Source organism: Phaethon lepturus, unplaced genomic scaffold, assembly GCF_000687285.1.
Source record: "Phaethon lepturus isolate BGI_N335 unplaced genomic scaffold, ASM68728v1 scaffold6868, whole genome shotgun sequence".
NCBI lineage: Eukaryota > Metazoa > Chordata > Aves > Phaethontiformes > Phaethontidae > Phaethon > Phaethon lepturus.
The window spans coordinates 28,117-51,019 of record NW_010555445.1 but is presented as its reverse complement, the minus strand read 5'-3'; the positions used below and the strand labels follow the sequence as shown (position 1 = coordinate 51,019).

The following is a 22,903-nucleotide window of genomic DNA, read 5'->3' as shown; positions in this document are numbered from 1 at the left end:
TTATTCAACTGTTCTACAATTCAGAGTTCAGCTGAGGTACAGAAAGTGTGATTCAGACCATACTCTATCCTGCATGCACATGCTCTCTTTTTCTTGTCACTCAACATACTAGGAAAGCATCAGTCTCACATCTAAGGCACGCAAGACAGAACCAAGCATCAAAAGTAAGCTGGTAACACTGCATACAAAACCTGCCTTGCTATCTTCCCAAATAGCCTGACAGATACCAAGCGAGACAGACAGAACTGCTCTCTTTGTTGCCAAAGCCCCCCCTGCCATGTGAAAGACAAATGCAGACAAAGCTCCAATCTGAACAATGACAGTAACTCCCTTCCAGCAGGGCTCCTCTGCAGCATGGAGCTCATTCACAAATTAGCATCTTACTAGCTACAGAGGCTGAAGCAACTGCAGCCTGCCTGGGCTATGTCCTTCACTTCTGCTGCTTCATGAAACACGAGATGACATAAAGATAGTCCAGCTAAGCAAACACGTAAATAAAATTCAAAGCCTGTCATGAGCAAGTACAGCCCAGACTAAAGGCTTTCATCTTTATTCTTTTTCTGATGGCCATTTATAACATTGCCTCATATTAAAAGATACATAACTTGTAACACATGGAAGTTCATTCCATTTCAGAGTTCGTTTCTTGCTCCTCGCTTCACACATTTTCCATCCCAAAGGGATGCCATTTTAACATAAGCAAAACCCATTATTACCTGGAAATTCCTCAATTTTCCTCACTTTTATTGTTTGACCCCTTCCACCTGCCTATGATTTTTTTTTTTTCATTTAGCTGAAACAGGTATCCCTATAGCCACCATTTCAAACTCAGATAGTTTTAAACACTTCCCCTGTAACAAACACAGCTATTAGTATTAAAATTTTAGGTAGCCATCTGGACTCTTCTTTGGAAGTGCTTCACAACTGGAAACTTTCTTGGAAGATTTATCAAGACTGTTCTCTGGAGACCAGAAGGATCTGTGTATTTTAAAAGTACCATGTACAGTTATGGTTTTCTGAATTCACATCTTTATAATTTTCTTGCTGAAGCTTTACATACACAGCAAAGATCTTGTTATGTATTCATAGTCCAGACAAACTGCTAACAAAGTATTTGAACTCCTAGAAGAAGGACAGATTGTGAATATTTTTGTGGTATTTTAAAATCTAGAATGGTGGTCATGCAAAATTGATGAACCTCTTTATAGACTTTTGTACTGTTGTCACTGGACAAAACAGAAAACTGGTACAATACCCCACTTGCAAAGATCCCCTAATGCACGAAGAAAATCCCCAAATAATTGAGTTTCTGCTTTCCTCCAAATTTACCTGTGGAGATAAATAAACATGACATTTAACAGTAAAAAGTATCACTGACCAAGCACAATGCAGTGGTGGGTTGTCCCTGGCTGGATACCAGGTGCCCACCACAGTTGCTCTATCACTCCCGTTCTCAGCTGGACAGGGCAGAGAATATATAACGAAAAGCTCATAGTTCGAGATAAGGACAGGGAGAGATCAGTCAGCAGTTACCTTCATAGGCAAAAGCAGACTCAACTTAGGGAAAATTAGTTTAATTTACTGCCAATCAAAATCAGAGTAGGGTAATGAGAAATAAAATCAAATCTTAAAATACCTTCCCCCCCACCCCTCCCTTCTTCCCAGGCTCAATGTCACTCCTGAATTCTCTACCTCCTCCCCCCGAGTGGCACAGGGGGACGGGGAATGGGGGTTGTGGTCAGTTCATCATACATTGTTTCTGCCGCTCCTTCCTCCTCAGAGGGAGGACTCCTCACCCTCTTCCCCTGCTCCAGCATAGAGTTCCTCCCACGGGAGACAGTCCTCCACTAACTTCTACAGCATGAGCCCTTCCCACAGGCTGCAGTTCTTTACCAACTGCTCCAGCCTGGGTCCCCCCATGGGGTCACAAGTCCTGCCAGCAAACTTGCTCCAGCCTGGGCTCCTCTCTCCATGAATCCACAGGTCCTACCAGGATCCTGCTTCAGCATGGGCTTCCCACAGGGTCACAGCCTCCTTTGGGCACATCTACCTGCTCCAGCGTGTGGTCCTCCCTGGGCTGCAGGTGGAGATCTGCTCCACTGTAGAGCTCCATGGGCTGCAGGGAGAGAGCCTGCCTCACCATGGTCTTCACCACAGGCTGCAGGGGAATCTCGGCTCTGGCACCTAGAGTACCTCCTCCCCCACCTTCTTCACTGGCCCGTGTGTCTGCAGTTGTTCCTCTCACATAGTCTCACTCCTCTCTTCAGCTGCAATTGCTGAGTGTCATTTTCTTCTTCTCCTTCTTAACTATGTTCTCCCAGAGGTGCTACCAGATCGCTGGTGGGCTCGGCCTCGGCCAGTAGCCTGTCCATCTTGGAGCTGGCTGGTACTGGCTCTGTTGGACATAGGGGAAGCTTCTAGCAACTTCTCACAGAAGCCATCCCTGCAGCCTCCCTGATACCAAAACCTCACAATGCAAACCCAATACAAATCCTTTTACTTATTGACTACAAACAGTACGGTGCTAAGACATATGGTTCTCACTATATATAAAAACTTATTTTCTGTACTACTTCCTACTTTAATAAAATAAAATTTAATCAATTTAATCACAAGTAAAAATAATTCATAACTGCTCCTTCAATAAGTATTCACAAAAGTAACATTTTGTGATGGAGAAAGATTTCCAAAGCTTTTTTTTACTAATTAATCTGATCTCCAAGTAATCTGCAAAATTCAAAATATTTACAAAGGACAATTAATTAAAAAGAAAGTTTCAACACTTTTTAAAGTGTCATGCAAATGAGATTAACTGTGATGGACATTTTTACATCTTAAAAAAAAGTATTTATGCCTTTCTGAATACCCTATATTCCAAACACACCCCATTTTATCTTAACTGGATCACTACAGGATTTCCCCATTGTCGTTAATAAAACAGTTCAGATTTCTGATCCTATCAAACTGAACAGCTCTTCTGAGATGATGCAGATTGCAACAAAACACACACAAAAAAACTTATAAGAAGTATTTTAATGAAATATGGAGAGCTTTGGATTGCGCTAACAGTACTTTTTCCAGCTACACCTGCTGCTCGCAGAACCATGAAGAGAAAAGTTTCACTTTAACAAGTAGCATTATGGTCTTCAATTTAAGAAGAAACAATAAGCTAAGGATAGTATAGACCCACATAAAAGCTTCTGGCCAGATGGTAAAAATTCTGTTGAAGAATTATTTGCCCTAGCAGAAAGGAGACATTAAACTCCATCAAATATCAGAGTTGCTTAAAATTTGAAATCCAGAAACTTTTCAAATATCTGAACCAAAATAAATGTTGTTCTTATGAAAGACATAAATACATATTTAGTAGAAGAACTATATTTTGCGTGTGTTCATGCATGCCCAATAACTTTGAAGAATGTGCCTCAGACTCTATGGAGGTACAGAAATTCTCTAGAAGCCAGTGTAAAGTAGCAACTGCCCACTAACGCCTAAAATCAGAAACCTGAGGAGACCAAACTATGATTTGTGAATCCTTCCCACTTCTGTAATATTTATTCTAAAACAGTAAAGAGACAGCAGCACCAAGTTTTGCCCTACATTCTTCTGTGCCTGGACGAAGAGAGGGCTGACGCCATGACAACAGCAACGCTGCACAGTGGCTTCTGATAAGCAGGAATCTCTCCTAACCCAGCCAGTCATTTCAGCATTTTCTCTCCTGGGAAGACATCCGTCTTACATTTAGTTCAACCAAAAATAAAGCGGGGTTTTGGGTTCCTGTTTGTTTGTTTGTTTTACTTTGTTTTTTGTCCTTAAATAAAATATTTTCTTCTGCTGGCTTTAGATTCACACATACAAATTTGTCTTTATGAGACAAAGATGAAAATAGCTGATGAATGCACAGAAAGTATTTTGATTTTTTGTAAAGTAAAATCAGTAATGGACACACATACAGCTCCTGCTTAGAAGCTATTCACTTTCATATTTATCTAGGCTTTTTGTCATGAAGGTAATAATTCCACATAAAGAAAATACCGTTAGCGTAAAAGTAAATCTGTAAAAGAGTTTCACAAATCACTGCAGTTTACAAATAAGCAATCTCCTTTTCGCTACTTAAATACTGAAATGGCTAGAGTATTAAATGCTTATAGAGTTTACTGAACTCCTAGTAAATCCATGGTCAATAAGTTTTATCATGACTTCATATAAAAAACACTGCCATTTGTTTCTGGTGGTTTTTTTTTTTTAGTTTTGATTAAAATTAACAATTAAAATTAATGATTAAAGCTAAGAAGGGCAAATATCACAGCTACACAATTTAACCAAAGGCATTTACAACCCAAATAAAAAATAACCAATAAAGAATAATCCCATATAATTATAGAGAAGCTATTAAAATATTTTTACGATAGTCAAAAATAAAACAGCTCTAAAACATCTGCACTGCACTCATGTTTCAGAATTGGGTCTAGAATTAATATAGTCTTACTAAACCAAAATGCCTTTTTCTTAATTAACATAACAGTCTACATCTTTTATGAAGATGTCTTCCCAAACTCAAAAATTATGAGCTAGAAGCACCTTATGTAAAAGTCAAGTAAATTCAATCTTGCAATGAAATTATTTTCTGCTAATGAGAAGCAAATGCTGACATCCAACAGAAAAAACAAACTGTTTGTACAAACAGAGAGCAACCATGCTGTAAAGAAAATACTATGACAAAGTTAAAAACAAAACAAAAAAAATCCTTAAAAAACCCCACAACATACTCCTTTCAAATAACCTTCATACTCTGTGTTACTAACTAGAGAGGTAGTTGGTAGAAAGAACACTAAAAATTACATGATCTTTAACAAACTATCTCCATTTACAATTTCTACATTTATCTTCTGTTTGTTTCACTGAGCTTCCTATTGTCACACAATCAACAATACAGGGAGGTCTTGCAGGACCCAGAATAAGTTACAGACATGTGGCTCCCTTGTAGCGTAATGATTCCACCTGTCTCCTTCATTTTCACTTCTCAGGTCTCTCACTGCCATCCATCTCCTTACACAAGGAAGAAATAAATCTTGCTCATCTGAATTTAATGAAAGACTGAAAAAGCAGAACTTGCCAACAGCAACATTAACTCTGTTTCAGTGCACATTCTCAGGGTGGGGCAACGGTCCTTGACCTCTACTTGAACTGTTATGCTAAAACCAGTAATAAACTCTGAGTAATGTAGCAAATTGTAGCTTAACTTTCACATTTTGCAAGTTTACACATTTGTTTCCTCGATGTTCTATTAAAGCAGCCCTGAAAATCATGCAATAATAAAAAAATATTTGGAAACATACAGATATTACTATGTTCAGATGAGCCAAGACACCTTACAAATCACAGATTAGTAAGGAACAACACGTAGAGTAGCAATTTGGTCATGGAAAGTGACAAAAAGTGAAGCACTGATTTACAGGCTGATCTAACAGCAACATCCTGACCTAGACACTCACAAACTGAACCCACTTCATGTCATGGTGAAGCACAGCTATGCAAAAGCTGTTCTGGCTCATAACTGGAAGTATGAAGGTACATCTCCTCACACAGAAGTTGCATCAAAATTGCAAAGGCTTGATCAAGGTAACACTGTAAAAGAGAATCTCAACGAACAGTAAAAGAGAGCTAGAATTAGAATTATAAAATTGCTCTATTTCGAGATATTCAGAAACACAGCAGCAGCATTTTGTACCAATTGTGGGTAGTGAGGCTTGTAACATGCTACAACGATTTTTGAGAACAGAAGATCTTCCCTAAAATTCTTGTATATTAAAAAGAATGGGCAGCTGCAATCTACAAACACACTGAAGTTAGAAGGAGGCATATTTTCCCAGCATGACCATGCCACTTAAGAAACTAGGACGAACAAGAACTCAGGAATGAAAGAAAATACTGGACTAAAATGAAAAACTGGCAACTCTGACATTAATGGCAAAGATCCAGCTGACATTCACAGAGCTGGGGATTCACCCCAGGTATCTGTGCTTAGATCCTACAAGCAACAGCCTTCCTTAAACTGCTCTACACATACTGAAAATGCATCTTAAACTTTTCCATTTAGAAGGACGAGCTGCTAGAATGAAATCTGCACAGGCCTCTTCAGGTTAATTTTAAAATACAGCTGCATGCAATGTAGGAGCAGGAAATTTAGATCTGCGGATGAAAGACCTGCACAATTAGAAAACCTGAACCGCCAGCACCACAGAATCATGCAGAACTGTGATAACATCTTCTGGTTTTGTACCTACAGTGCACTCTATTAACCTTTATTTTTTCTTCTCCCTGGTCCAGTACAGTTCCACCGGCATATATTAAGAGATATTTTCTGATACACCCTGCCTCATCAGTGAGAGAAGGATGAACAAACAGGGATTTGTGTAGATGTAACCCTTTTATTTCCACATTAGCCTTTATTGCTGAGAACACCAATAAAGTCACATAAGTTTCACATCTAAACTGCTAATTGTACACGCTTACCATAAGCAAGTACTGAAGATAATCCTCAAATCAGGCTTCTAAGTTTTAACAACCACACATTGTCATTAAATAAAACAGAAAGGATGAAGCAAGTTATATATCCTCCTTACTTAGCTGTAGAAGGAAAGTGAGAAACCTATAAATACCTAACACACAGGAACGATTACAGAGCACACAGAAAACACCCAGAGAAACAGCTGATGTATTTATTCAGGGTGAAATAAGCCCTTTCTAGTTAAGTCACATAAAAATGGCAGGTACTTCTGCTGTGTGGTTGGTTTATTTTAAACAAAATAAGACAAAAGATGCTAGAAACCCCATCGCTTCGGGGCAGGGGCAGGGGGAAGTGCAAGGTGAAACAAACCAACCTGGAAGTCAGAATCCATCTCCCACCTGGGCATCAGTGATGACCAGTCAGCACTGTCTCCTCTTCTCTATGGCTACTCAGAACTAATGAATTTTGCCTTGATCATTTTCTGAACTTTCGTTATGACCCCCATCTCCTGGCTCATCAGTTTTCTTGCAGCCCAGTAAATTGGCAGCTGCTCAGTTCCTTCAGGGGAGAGAAGCGAGAGTCAATTGTAATAATGGGCTGCAATTACCCCTGTGTTGCAGGAACTGAGCTGCTGTTGCTGACTGCTGTCATTTTATCTGCCTTTGAACTCCTTTATGACCCCACGGCAAGGAATTACAGCCCTCGGCTGGAAAAAACATCACACCTCTCATCATCACACAACGTCCTGCAGAGCCTCTCAAACGAGTGCCAGACAGGCTGATTGTGACACAGGAAGCAGCATACAAAGCCATATTAATTATACCAATGCAGCCACACTGCTACAAGACCGTTCTCAAACCTCACTCATGTACCTCTAACATAGCTGTGCATACTGGACTTACACTGTAGACAAATGCAGTATAGTGGATATAGACTCCTCTCTGCCTACATGGGCGTATAGAAAACTGTATTAACTTGAAAGCATTGGATGGTACAAAACAGAGGCAATAATTTTGCCATAATCAAAATGCAGTCTTATCCAATGGACAGCAGCATTTTTTGTTACTTTTATTTTTTTAATAGTCTAACTCACCTTAAACAAACAAATGGACAGGAGCTGTAATACTCAATTAAATATTAAATATCAGAATGCCCAAAAGGATTGGCGAAGTCAATAATTAAAATGTTTCTCTCCATGAGTAAATACACTCATCAGTCATTGCATTCTTTGGCTCAACTTTTTTTTTTCCAAAGCAACTTTTATTGGAAATACTGCAGCTGTACAACATAAAGAAAAAGACAAAAAACCCCCCTCCAAAAAACCAACAACCAAATAAAAGTTGTTTGAAATGCTCAAAACATACTAATGTCACTAGGCATCACTTAAAATACAAACAAGATTATTTCCACCTTTTATTTCCTGAATCATTGCTTTCCGTCCTCTCTGTTATTAAGCTGAATATATTTTCCCTCTCAACCACTGGTCAGGCCTGTTCACATGATCCTCCAGCTGCTCTCTGCCAATTGTTTTGGCAACCTTCCACCTTAGCTGAAGATAACAAAGCTTGATTTTTGCTACAATTCAGTGCATGTAACATTTTTCAAATGTTTCTTTAAAAACGTTAGATACCAATCAATCATTCTGGCGGATCCCAGGTGGGGGGGGAGAGGTCTGACCCACATGCTGAGATGGAAATAACTTTTGAGTGATATTTTCTGGAAGTGTCTGCGAGATATGGATTTTTAAGTAATGAGTTTTAAAAGATGCCATCTCTAACAAGATATTATTTTGCATGCAAAATATTGAAGAGAAAGAATTTAATTTAATAACAATGGCATTAAAGTGTTTCATGAGGCAATAATTCAGTTTGAGTTGATTAAGTTCAAATTTGTTGGCCTAGCAATTTATTAACCAGGCACAGAAATTATTGCTGAGAAAGCACACTGGGGTATTCCCCACATTCTTCCTATGCCGTATATCATAAATTCCCTTCCTTTTGCTGTAAGATGGTGCATTTATTTAGAATAAAATTTGTAGATACAAGATAGTGGAGTAAAGAAAATAATGCTTTGTTATTGTCTGAACAATGCCATACTGCTCCAAACAACATAAAGGAACCACAACAAATGTAAACCAATTTATTTAAGGTCCAAAAGATTAAAATGTCACTTAAGCTACAATAATATTTAAGTTCTCAGTATTTTAAGGATCATCTTTATAATGCTTATTTTAAACCATCCACCTGCATAACTGATGAAAACTGAAATGGCCTAATTATTTCAGTAGTCCAATAGCAACTCCAACCTGCTCTCTCTACTGTCAGTAAAGATACTGTTCACATTTCCAGAGCACACTGTGCAGAAGACAAAAGTTCTGGAGCAAGTGTCTACTGTTTCATTAATGGGTTTTGACAAAAACAGGTGGGGGGGTAAAAGATTGGGGGGGGGAAGGAGGGATGACTACAAATTCCGAGCATCTTCAACAAATTCCAATGGTTTTTACTCTGATGAACTCCAACAGAGACTGAAGTGAGACCACCGAGTCTTGAAAATCATCATGAAGTAACAACAGAAATCCATGAACACCAAAACAGTTTTCTTTATGAACACTGATCTTTTCCTGCTTGTTCAGCTACTGCAAGCTAAATGCATTATCATCAATCACCTGCTTTTAAGTGCTTGGGGTTCTAGACATTACAGTGTCAGTTACAAGGCACATTAATGAATTGTAGGCATACTCTTCGGTCTCCTGCTAGTGCATGCTAATCCATGTTATTTAGTATTGCAACCAAGGAGAACATTTTAATCATCATAATGTGACTGCTAGTGCTCATCTGATCATACTCATCATAGATTAGGCAAATCCTAAAGTCTTGAAGAATATTACTTTTCCACTTCAGACTGGACAAATGAATAGCCTCACCTCTCTGTTAAAGTTTAGCTTTCACAGAAGGATATCCACACAATTTAGTTCATTATCATATAGGCAACGTCACAAAAAAAAAAAATCAATCTTTTGGTGACATTACTTGTCACACTAATTAAAGAATAAATTCATAAACTGCATTTAGTTAATTGAGTTGTAACAGATTTCAAAATAGCAAGTCAATAACAGAAGATATATGCTAAATAATTAAAAATTTGCAATGGTATATCATGGTATCTTGAACTAATTAGGAAATAGACTCTATGCACACTATCATAACATATGTTTGTACCTATCTTAAAGTTTGTAGAATGAACACTTCAGTGAGGATACATTGTCTACACTGCCTCAGAAATGTTCTGCTTTTCACTGTTGTAACAGTTTCATAACTTTACATAAATATTAATATTTCAGCTATACTAATTAGTTTAATACCTGAAGTAAAGGATGCAGGCTGAGGAAAAAAAAGTAATCAGTGTTGCTACTGGTATGTTTAAAGTTACTTCTGTCCCAGACATGGCAAATGCATAGAAGTAACAGATGGATAGGAAAAATGTGTTTTAATTTGCGCTCAATTTAAAGGAGAAAAAGCGAACCAAAGCTACTGAGTAGTTTTTCAGTATGTCTCCTAGGAGAACTGACTGATATGTTTACAATTAAACTGCAATCAACTAGGTGCAAAATAACATTCTAGCTGCATTTAATTCCACAGTATACTAAGCTACTGAAAGAAGAGAGGTCTAACTGTTCTTGAAAAATACTTTTTTTTCAGTTTCATTGTCATCTCAAACCTTCTTGCTGCACACACAAAAAAGAAAACACTCCATTATTTAAGTGTATATACACATATATATGCACACACACTGATTATACAAACTCAGGTTCATTGAATGCAGAAATAACTTGTTCATGTTATTTAAAATAAATAAATAAATGCAGACCTGGTCTACCATTATAAATGGAAGTACACATAATGATGCTCTGCTTCCTATCTGTAAGGTTTTTGATCCAACAGAGTATTTTACCATAGGATTTGAAGCCAAGATAGTAGTTCTTAAATGTAAGTAACGTGTATAGTGATGGATAATGGTCTCAGGAAATTCCATTACTCTTAGAGGAAAACAGATTTCCCCAATACTGCATTAATAACTTTATAACCTTATGACAAGTAGATCTAAAACCTTCTTCAATTGTTTATGCATGTGCTGTGTCACTCTAAAATCTTTTTCCTTCTTCTTAAAACAAATCCTACTTTTCTTCACTGTTAATTTTTACATGATCAAGGCAGCTGGCTGTATGCATATTAACCATCCAGAAAGCTTGATTGAGGCATTACTAAGAAGCTGATAATTTTGTCATTTTCGTTTCTCCTTCCCTACCCTCCACCTCAAGCCAAATTAATCATGAACTTTTTGCTCATGGAAGCATTAGGCTTTCTACCATGTTTCATGATTGCTTTAGGTGTACTTACATCTCAATGAGAACTAATAGCATAAACATAAATTAACAAAAAAAAGAAAGCCCTCACAGAGCCAAAGTTTAACAGCAAATAGAAGAGCTTAACTTCTTAATTTTTCTTTAATAGAATTCTGGTTTATGCCCTTTTCCATGTTCTTTAATATCTTCAACAAGCTAGAACAATATCTCACAAAATTATTTTTGAATGTAAAACGTAGACCTTCCCTGTCACTGAATCAGGCAAGAAAAATGTGTCAACCACCATATTTTAATAACATAGTATTTTAAATTCACTTTCTAGTCTTTTTTGGAATAGGGGTGCAGTCAGTTTAAAACTGAAGAAGTAATGGTCAGAACAACCACCCTTTGCCCCACTCAACATAATTTCCTGTAATTGTTCATTTTGTCCTGGTTTGCACAACAAGCAAACAAGGAAGTTTTTAAGTGTTCTTACAGAATTAAAGTTATTTCCTGTTTAGTTGTTTCTGATGTCGTGCACAGCAATTGATCTTTGCCATGGTTTTGAGTGTGGAAGACTGGAATGAAAGAAACTGCTGGAAAATTACGAATATGACCTTAATCTATCATCCCAGCTACAGCTTGATACAAACAGCTGTATTTGAAAGAGGCTGGATCATTTGCTTCCACTTCAAGTCACCCATGTATCAGTATATTTGATCTTAAAACACTTCTTCATATTAATCTAGTCCCATGCAATATATTTGATTTGCATTGTTTTGTTTTTGCTTTTTTAATATCTTGCTACAGATTTATATTGTTCTGAAGAAGTAAAGAGTAAAGCCAGGATAAATTAAACAAGGACAAAGGAGGATAAGCATTAATCTGTTTTTCTGTCACCGCCACCTATTTAAGGCATTCCAGGCCAGGCCCATTCATATGTTTGTAAACATGTTTGATCATAGTCTGCACCAACAATCAAGTACAGAACTCTTTCTTTAGAGAGCTTCCCAGTCATTATTACAAATAACAGCCTATCAGCACAACATCACCAAAAGGATACGTGTTCTTGGGGCAAGGGGGATGAGAATGGGGGACATGGGGAACATGATGACACTTTCTTGTATTCTCATTCTCAATAATTCCATCTTCCACTGCCCCATCCCAGTGCATATCAGGCACTTCTCTCTCCTCTCACTACCTATCAACTACCTGAAAGCTTGTCCCATTCCTCCTCCTGCTTTCTTTTGTTGCCTTTAATCCCCTACCTTTTCCCCTAGTTTCCTTTCCAAAACTGTCAGTTGCTTTGTTCAGGGTTCCTCATTAGATCTCAAAGTCTTTAAGCAACCATTTTGCTTACTACCCAACTTACATTCAACTCCTCTCCCCAACTCTTCTTTCATATTGCTGTTGCCATCACCTTAGACTCATTTCATATTCACTAATATTATCATGATGATACAACAAAGAATCTAAATATTTTAAAAAGGCTTTCTCATGCTGCTTTAGCATGATAAAGTGGTGAAACACTGGAACAGGTTGTCCAGAGAGGTGGTAGTTGTCCCATCCCTGGAAACATTCAAGGTCAGGTTGGATGGGGCTCTGAGCAACCTGATGGATTTGAAGATGTCCCTGCTCATTGCAGGGGGGTTGAACTAGCTGATCTTTATAGGTCCCTTCCAACCCAAACTATTCTATGTTTCTATGATCTTCAGGACTTCATGTAACTACTCTTCTCTGTTCACCTTCCATTGTTAGATACTTTCTACAGTACTTAATAGATCCTTTACTTAAAAGGGTTTGTCTTTCTTATCCATCATTTTATTAATCAGGATTACATTTTCTCCAGGGAAAAACAGAACATTTTCTAATGAATAACTCCCTTGCAGAGGATCATCACAAATTCCCATCCTTACATTCCAAAAAGTCACAGATTTCTAAATCTGCCCCTAAATTCCACACCACATCGTCTCTGGCACGGTGTTTCACAAAATCATAGAATTGTTTGGGTTGGAAGGGACTTTTAAAGGTCAGCTAGTCCAACCCCCTTGTGTGGAGAGGAACATCTTTCACTAGATCACGTTGCTCAAAGCACTCCCCTTTAAGCCTGTGTTTCTTAAGAGAGATAAGAACACATCTCTGTTCTTACACAGATACATGCACATATCCCTTCTACTTCCCTCCACTGACATTCACATCACTTTCTCTCTTTCAGAACATCTATCCCAAGCATCATAATTGACTTGTCCTTCTATCTATCCCCTTACCGATTCTCTATGTTATCATATCCTTTCCCACCTTCTACCTGGTTAATATAATTTCCTGTAATACATCTTTTGATATTGTCCAGTTTTGCTTTAAGAGCATCATTAGCATTAGAGAGGAAATGAAAATTACTAGGCACTCTCTTACTGGTTCACTCAACATGAATAAACATTTCCATCTGCCACAGAGCAAATCATTTCAATCTTTGACAAAACAAAAAAAACTTCTGAAATCAATAAGAGCACTGAGCCAAAAAGAAGCAAGAGGTTTTTGATAAGAAATGGATACTATTGCTTGTATATAACAGAGAGAGAAAACTCATCACTATTCAAGCTTTAACTTGGAGTCATGCATGGAGGAAGAAAATCACAAATAATTATGGCACACAGCCATAAATACCATTTCCCAGTCTTCATATTTGGCAAAGTTTCCTCAAATATCCCAGGTAAATACACTATTTCAGAACCACCCAAAGCCATAACAAAGGGGATCCCAAATTCTCTTTGTCAAAGCCAAATTCTAGTGCAAACACTGTGACACCTAGGCCTTCCCTGACTTTAGATACCAGTGAATCTTAAATACACCCTAACAAAGTGGGTATATTCTAGCAGACCAGGCAAGCGTCTGTCAGAGCCCTTCTGATGTTCAAAGAGGGGAGGTTATCACTGGCACCACCACAGCAGACTGACATTTCAAGCCAATGTTTGAGCTGTCATGAAGGATCAGACAACATGTTTTTATTTAAGCACGAATGATTCTGAAATAGAAATGGGAATTTCAGCAAGTTGCAGGTTGAACAAATTGATTCTGTACGATCTATTTTTCACTTTTGCTCCAGAGAGGAAGTTTAAGAAATTCACACTACATGGAAAGTCAAAGAAATTGATGGTTTCATACTAGCACTATATCACTGCCAGAAGCTCAAGCTAAACCAATCACTTTTTAACTAGAAATGGACCTGAGACACGATGTTCTGATCTCAATCTGAACTTCACGAAGTTCATGGCGGTTATGTTCAGATTTGGCATTTGGCTTAGGATCTTCTCCACTTTTAACAATGAAGAAAAATCTTTTAAAGTAACAGTGGACTCTCCTCTATCAAGTTTAATAGAAATCAATGAATCAGCTTGATCCAATCTCATTTCAACATTGTAAGATATCTAAATAGGTGTCTTTTAGCATTGCAGTTATAATAATAACCTCTAAGTCTCTCTGGGAGTCGTTCTACTATGGATGTGAATTCCAATATGAACAGGAGTTGAGGACATTCCTGGGCACATTTGCCTGGTAATTACTGGCTAAAGCACAAACGTGAGACAGAGGAGGATTTTTAGAACAACAGAGCCCTCTAATGGATTAATTCTGTATTACAGTTTTTTGTCAGTGCTGCAGTAAAAATAATTCGGTTTTCAACTTGAAAATAAAACACAAGCGGTATCAAAAGAAGAATTACAGACTATGAAAGCTTAAAGACAGAAACTATTTCTTCTGATTACCAAATAGCCAGAAATCACATAAAGAAAGAGACATTGTTCAAATGGAGGGTCTATAAAGAAACCTCTTAGGACCATTTGATATTTTTGGTTTTAAGTAAATAAGCTTTGGGAAGAAATTGGTTTTGCACCATTGTTTGTAATATTCATACACGCAGAGGGAGCTGACAGGCTGGCAGCATGTCTAACCTTCACTCTGTTTCAGGGTTTGATTTTGGTTTGCCTTCTGCTGCACTGCAGTCAGTGATCTCTGCAGAGCATCAAGGGAATAAACATCTAGTAGAAAGGCTGTATAAGGGTGTGCTTTCATGATCAACTAAAGCAAATCTGAAATCAATGATGTTGAAAGGGCAGAGCTGATACAACTTACCATACAGCCACACAAGCAATAGAACAAACACACATGTGCACACACAAAACAATACTTTAAAAAAAATCTCTAAGAAAGGAAAAAAGGAAACGGGGGGGGGGGGGGAAACAGTCTTAGATTATTTTAGATAGTCATAATCTGCACCATGAAAACATGTAACAGAGCAATCAAGAACCTTTCAACATTGAATGGCTCTGGTACAGTATTTTATCAACATACAGAGGCAGAAAAACTGACTCGGCATAGTGGGCAGAGCTGGGAGTGCCCCACATCAGAGAAAGATCAAAGGACTATTCGAGGTAAGAAAGATGCTCCCAACACTTACATGCAGGTAGAGTAAGAAAGAATGAAGCAAGCAAAAACTGGATACCTGGTACTGAGACTCTCAAGAGTGACATAGCTAGTTTCAAATTACCTATCACTCTGGAAGAGAAATTCCTCCACGAGTCTGTATACCTCACTGAAGTACCACATTTGCCCCTTAATCAAGAAGCTCAGACCATTGTTAAGGGAGCACTCAAAAGTATTCAGGGACACAACATGAATATAGTATTGATTCTGAAGGTAAAAGTGGCTCATTACAATGAACATCCACAGAGAGAGGACTCTCATCAATGAGAATGCATTCCAGGGATTCTCACTGATGAAATACCTGGAAACGTCATGACAGAACAGTAACAATGAGCATTGCAGCACAGTGTGGGTCGTCCCACAGGCGGAGACTGTAAAGTTGGTTGACTTCATTCTTTCTACAGGAACAATGCAAGAGAACCTCAGTGAAGGGTCTCAGGGTGGGGGGTGGCACTTGCATTTTGGTCCCCCTTAAATGCCTCTAGCTGTAAACTTTACTTGAACAAACTAACTGGCAGGTCATATATTCATTAAAATAATAAAGACTGAGGACTTCAGTATAGATAAAGAGTACTGTGCTCAACTATGAAGACCAATTTCTCTCCATGGTCCTCATTCAGCAAAACACAGGCTGCAGGCTTAAATTCAAATGACATGTAGCCAATACACTTTCGGTAAAATATTACACGTCTAAACCATTTGTAGAATTTTGCAATAGCTACAGAATGGTATAAATCCATAAATTGTATCATGTTTTTGATTAGCTGGTTGTTGACTGACCTCAAAGAATGTACCTGACAAGTAAAACTTCCTTAGAGCACAGTGAGTAGAAAGAATGAAAAAAAAAAAAATCTTTCATAGTATCAAATTTCTTGCCATACCTTGGGAAAGAATAGAGAATAGTAAGATCTAATATTGAACATTAAGTGGTCCCTCAAGCCCATCTAAATAATTTCACACTTAAGAGGATAACAGGAGAGGAAGTGAGACCAATTCCAAAATGACAAGTCTTATGAGAGACCATTCGCATTTGAAACAAGAGTTCGCCTGTACACAAATTTGAGAGAAAATGAGAACAAGGCAGTCATGTAACAACATCCCCCAAGTTCCAGCTACGTGTGGGTCATCAATTTCCTCACACAGAAATAATAGCTTCAATTTAATGTCCTGCAATAGGTCTGTCTTCCTCTAGTTCACATAGGTATTCATTGAACCCAGTTATCCCCATTTATCCCCTACCTACAGCATTGTAAAGAGTTCCACAGCTAACTACTTTATATCATAATATAGTCATGCCCAAAACAAAACAAAAAGCCCTGGATTTTGGGAGCTGAAATGATAGACCTACTTCATGTTTTTTAATACTGAATTTGTTTAAAATGTTACAGTGCACAACAAGAACTGGCCAATCTAGGTTCTTAAAAACACAAAGGACATCGGTTTCAAACATTTAGCTGAAGTATCACTTAAATACCACAATCTACTTCTGTACATCACACTTTCCAGAATGCTGTATTGTAGGACAGTGAAACCAGTGCACAAAATAAGCCTTCTGATTCAGCAGAGTGCTTATGAAACACATTTTAAGAGTGAATTAATCCCACCCCTGCCACTAACCTGTTGTGACACTCAGGGCTTTTCACTTCACCTCACTATATGTTCGTTTTTTCCACTGTACAATAGACATAATAATACTTTGCCTGCTTTTTGAAGCCTTCTGAGAATTGCAGCAATAAAGTACTACATAAAAAGAGATATGCATTTATATTGAAATGCACCTATTCACAAAGAGCCATAAATTTCCAACTCAACTATTTAAACCATCTTTATAAGCATTCATTCACAAAAAGCATATGAAAAATTTACCTGCTCATTTTTGCAGATCCACACAGTATTCCCCTGAAGTAGAATAAAGATTTTGGCTTTGTATCCTTTCAGCTCAAGATATCCGCTTTTCTCAGGGGTGACAGAAGTTTGAGACTGAGAGTTATTATCAGACTGCAATTTCAAGGCATTGAGCATCGTATTAACCCAGTCATTCCTTTCTTCTAAACAAGAAAAAAAATTAGACAAAGACATATGGTTAAGTAGCAGTTCCATTCTTCTCTACACATTGGGTTTCCTGTTCTTCCTACTATGCTATGCTGGTTGATGGTATAGCTATACCATATTAGAGAGAACATCCATCTTGAAGAAGAGCTGTAAATAAAAATAACTTATGAATCCGTATCTCTAATGTTGTGCTGGTTTTGGCTTGGATAGAGTTAATTTTCTACACAGTTAATTTTTCTACACAGTAATTTTCTATGGGGTTATGTTTTGGATTTGTGCTGGAAACAGTATTGATAATACAGGGAAAATTTTGCTACTGTTGAGCGGTGCTAACACAGAGTCAAAGCCTTCTCTGCTTCTCACCCCACCCCACCAGTGAGGAGGCTGGGGGTGCACAAGAAGTTGGGAGGGGACACAGCTGGGACAGCTGCCCCAACTGACCAAAGGGATATTCCATACCATATGCCATCATGCTCAGCTTATAAATCTGGGGGATGAAGGAAGGGAGGAACATTCGAAATTATGGCATTTGTCTTCCCAAGTAACCGTTACGTGTGATGGAGTCCTGCTTCCCTGGAGATGGCTGAGCACCTGCCTGCCAATGGGAACTGGTGAATGAATGCCTGGTTTTGCTGTGCTTGTGTGTGCGGCTTTTGCTTTACCTATTAAACAATCTTTAGCTCAACCCAGGAGTTTTTTTCACTTTTATTCTTCCAATTCTCTCCCTCATCCCACCGGAGGAAGTGACTGAGTGGCTGTGTTGTGGGGCTTAAATGCCAGCTGGGGTTAAACCACAACAGATGTTAACAAAGACAGCCATTAAATTAACTCACAACAATCAACACACAAATTGAAAAGTTATACAAACTAACATTCAAGAGTCTTAAAATCATGAGTACTAGTTCTAAGATGCTTAATTCCAGACAGCTTGAAGACTGAGATGGTAGACAGGTGGCATGTTCACCTTCTCGAAGCCAGATCAATGGGAAAGAAGTTATGTAAGCAAAAACCAGAGAGCCTAAATATCATCTGTCACTAAAGAGGCAAGCCATCACCAATGCTATTCTATGTTCGGCCATGCTTTTAAGCAAAAGCATTTGGCAATTTACAATCTATTCCATTAAGGTGTAGTGGTTAAGCTTGATATTGTCAAGGGTACCGAGTAATTAAGAAAATGCACGTTTGAATATCTTTGCATGAATTATTAATTTAACATCTTACAAATACATGAACACAAGTAGGTGAAGTAATAAAGTTCCACTCAGTCTCATTCACTGTGTTCAGATATTTCACCAGACTAAGATCAATATACTTTAATGCTGAATACTCTGAATGAATTAAGACTTGTCCCATGCAATTGGAACACCATGAATATTTCAACTCCTTGCTCTGAAAGATTCATGCCGTAAAATATACTGGGGGGCAGGGGGTGGGCAGGGAGGGAAGAAAAGTTTGTCCAAAGTGCCTAACATTGCAAAGAGCACCATTAAAACAGTAATGTGCTTACTTCATTAGTGTCATGTGTGCAACAAGAAGGAACAAAGAAACGAATTTATGCATCAGAAAATAGTTTGAAGAGGAGAAAGACAGCAGCCTGACAGACTAGCGCAGGGAAGATGATCGAAATGCTCCTCTTAGAAGTTTTGTTTGAATACACACTCTTTAAATGAGCTCTGAAAAGATCACTGGAATATTTCTGTATAGTTGAGGGCATTAAATTACTCTAGAAGTTGAGGGTTTTTAATGGTATTTCACCCCAATTAAACAAAATCTCTCTGCATATGAGCAGATTATGCTCGAGTTCATTGCTATCCCCTAACTACTTAATTTTTTGTCCCCAGGTACCCCTAAACTTTCCAAAGCATTATATACAGTTTTTCCCTCTAGATATTTAAATCAATCTAAAAATAGTGTATTTTTGATATACCAAAAAATAATAAATCAGAGCACTGAAAGCAAATAAAACGAGCACTATAATCCACTAATTGCAGACCGACATTGGTACCAAGGGACACAGGTCTGTGAAGACAATGATAGCACTCTGTGTTTTAATACTCCAGCAAAAAGAAAGGAAAGTTAATAAATAAGGTCCACAGAATGAAATATGTATAAAAGTCTCCATTTCAAAGTCTTTGAAAAGAAGTTAAGTACTCTTCAAATAGTTGCAGAACAACTCCCAACCACAAATCCACAGAAGGGATAGCATCAAGTAACAGTTTGTGCACATAACAAAGCAAGCTGGGTTATTTACATAATTTACTATGAATACATCATCCAGCTCTGGACACAGTAAGGAACAAATTACTCGTACAACACACATTTCTAACCTTAAGTGAACAGTTTTACAGACAGGCCACTACATCCAAAGATGGTTATACACTAAATGAAAATGTAATTTCATGTATAACAAGTGGCTGCTCTGAATACATTTAATAAGTCAGTATAAGATGTTAACACTTTTTATAGTATTCAAAGGCAATGGTCCATAACACAAATTACAGCCCTATAAAATGTATTGCACTAAGATGGTTATGTTCCAATTTATAAAAAAGTGAAAAAATAAATTTTGAAAAGAAAGGCAAAAATAATAAAAATAGACATACTTTTTAACTAAGCTAAGAACATAAAAATGCCTGAAGTGATTTGAGCCAAACCTGATAAGAAGGATTTGCTCACCAATGCTGCACTCCTGCTACAGCCTGCAGAGAATGTTTACAACCAAGCTATAACCCTAAAAATGGGATTTGATAATGGAAATGCTGAGAGACCCTTAGCTATAATAGGTCTGGCATGTACTGCTGTAAATACATATTGCATATTTTTTTTCCCCTAGGTATTCCATTTTATTTGATTGTTTCCATAAATAATTCATACATGCACTGATATTGATTCCACATATTACAGCTGTAGGTTGATAAAGCATTAAATTAGAAGGCATACTAACTTCCCAACTACAATTTACATTTGTATTCTCTACCAATACATGGCTGAAAATACCGTATAACACAGTAAATACAGACACACAGAAAAACCCAGATTTCCTTTGATCACAGCATTATATTCAAGCCATCAACTTCATTGCTGTTCTTTGTCAATTTTATATCGAGTGGTGACTCAGAACAGATGGCTGAGAGCACACAGGCTGTTAGAGCTGCTAGTGAGACCTGAGGAATGTCCAGACAAATTCACCTTCGGGGAGGAAGCAAGAGAGTTGGAAAATAGTATCCTCGTTCTGATATTTTTAAAAGCCATTCCCCAACAATTTCAGTTGCCTTTACAAAGCTTACAGTTATCTCCAGTTTCACTTCATGAGCCCTAAACGTTTGGATTCCAGAAATATTTCTTGTAATATACCAAGTTATATTTCACAAATTATCAGCAGAGATTACATGGCTTTTTGGCAATCATTAGAATTACATGTTTTACTTACCTTCTTTATCCACACGAAACACAAAAGTCCTATGGGATGTGACAATTTCAAATTTATTCTCCCCATGAACTCTTACTGTTGCTATAGCAGAAAGCAGTATTATTCCCTTTGAGAAAACTTCCTACAATAAAAATGCAATAGGAATAGTTAATAACTCTCATGCAATGTTAAATGTCTCTCAGATAATATTACTTGCCATGTTGTTCAGGAAGTTCACATACACAGGCTGTGCTTCTAAAAATTTCACCACATTATTAATAAAACTGCATCAGTAAGTAAGCCACCTCAGTACCTACACATCGCCAATTTCAGTGTTCTGGGTCTATGCACATCTACTGCCTTCTAAAATAAAGTCAAATCCCATGGTGAGATAGAATGCATATATTTAAGATACCACTTCATAAATTGCTTCATTGCACTAATATTGCAAAATATCACACCCTCTTAAATTTACAATTTTATGCCAAAGTAAATTACATTTACTATCTCACAGAACCATAATTAAAAAAAATATAATTATTATACTTGTAGAATAGAATCAGACAAGGCAAAAAATTGTGCCTTCTCCAGGCAGATAATTCCCCAAATTTCTTCTGTTCGTCCCCAAGTCCTTCAGTGGTTGGCCAATAAGAAAAATAAATTCACTGATTTTATCCTTAATTTTGAACTCAAAGGGGGTCATCACTCTCTGGAAAAAATCCATTGCCCTGTCATTACTAACAAGGATCCTCTAGCTTGGATCAGGTACGTACTTTTCTGCTATATGAGGTAGGACGAGAAGGATACCCCAAAAACATCATTTGGTATCACAGCAAATTTTCCCAAAATTTGCTTATTTCCAACAACTGAAATGAACAGAAAAGCAAGACAGGCAAAGGAATTGCTATGAGTACTTTCTACAGGTAGCTCGTCTTTTAACCTAATTAACCTAAGTATTCTGGGGGGAGAAGGCAAGGAGGGTAAGGAAAGCTCAAGCAGACACACAACACTTCAGAAATAATCCTGCACAATTCCAGGATTCCAGAGTTAACGCTGCTGCTCCCGTCCCCACTATGCTTTGATCAGTTGGTTTTCTGACTAAGACAATTCAGATATACTGCTAAGATTTATGATCCAGATGCAGTAATAGTCCAAGAGTCAGGTCCCCATAAAGAATTTGTACTGCAATAACTTTCCTCCCAAAGTATAAATTATTATAATAGACTTTATACAAGGACTTAAGGAACCACTGTGAATGCTAACCATGAAGGATACACAAGATCATTTTTGTTTGTTTGTTTACTGAGTTTAATATACTACTGATTTTCACCGAATTCACACTCTTATGTTGTTTCACTTCTAGGTACTAATATACATCAGTGAATGTAGTTTAGCAAATAAATAGAAATATCAAGATACAGCTGAAGTGAACATGTTACTATAAATACACACAAGAACTACTCTGTCACAAGAACTACTCTGTCACTCAGAATGATCTTACTGTTGCACATCTACTTTCATTATGGCTATATTTGTTAGAAGAGAGATCTTAACATATTTGTTAATAAGGTTGGATATTATGTTAACTACTGATCCTTCACAATGGCAAAGCAAACTTATTACAGATGCTATCTGAAGGTGTTCAGATATAATTATATTGCGGTGTTTGCAGGCATCTACTGGCTGTATTTGGTACTGTAAGGGAATAATTCAGACTGCTGGAAGCCACAGCTATTTTATTTTATTTGCTTAAAAAAAGTCAGTTTCCTTTTAAGCTAAGCATAGTTTTGATTTTGCTATTTAAACAATCATCCTTTTTAAAGCTTTGTTCTCCAAGGAAAACATATTTTCAAATACAGTTTAAACCATAATAATTTCTCAATCTTTTTTCTGCAGCAGCTTCTCTTTCACATGCAAGAAATAACGCCTACTGTTAAAAAGCTCTTGTTGATCAAGATACAATTTCTCTCTTTGAAATACTCCAGATTAGAAATCAGGCGAATTATATAAGACTATAGAAAACAAAACCAAATAAACACAGCCAAGAACCTCACAGATATTTCTTCTGTTACTGAGAGGTATACACTAGTTTTAGGGGTGCTAAAAAGTT

General features: G+C 37.5%; 1 protein-coding gene across 1 annotated transcript in view; it reads right to left on the bottom strand.

Annotated features, from left to right (window-relative positions):
- ARAP2 (ArfGAP with RhoGAP domain, ankyrin repeat and PH domain 2) overlaps window positions 1-22,903 on the bottom strand; it is a 73,153-nt gene that overhangs the window by 27,800 nt on the left and 22,450 nt on the right. Inside the window, exons 7-8 of the mRNA XM_010292151.1 lie at window positions 20,815-20,935; window positions 17,199-17,380 (exon numbers count right to left, since the gene is read on the bottom strand). Coding sequence (XP_010290453.1) covers window positions 17,199-17,380; window positions 20,815-20,935 — 303 coding nt within the window. The remainder of the gene's footprint in view (window positions 1-17,198; window positions 17,381-20,814; window positions 20,936-22,903) is intronic.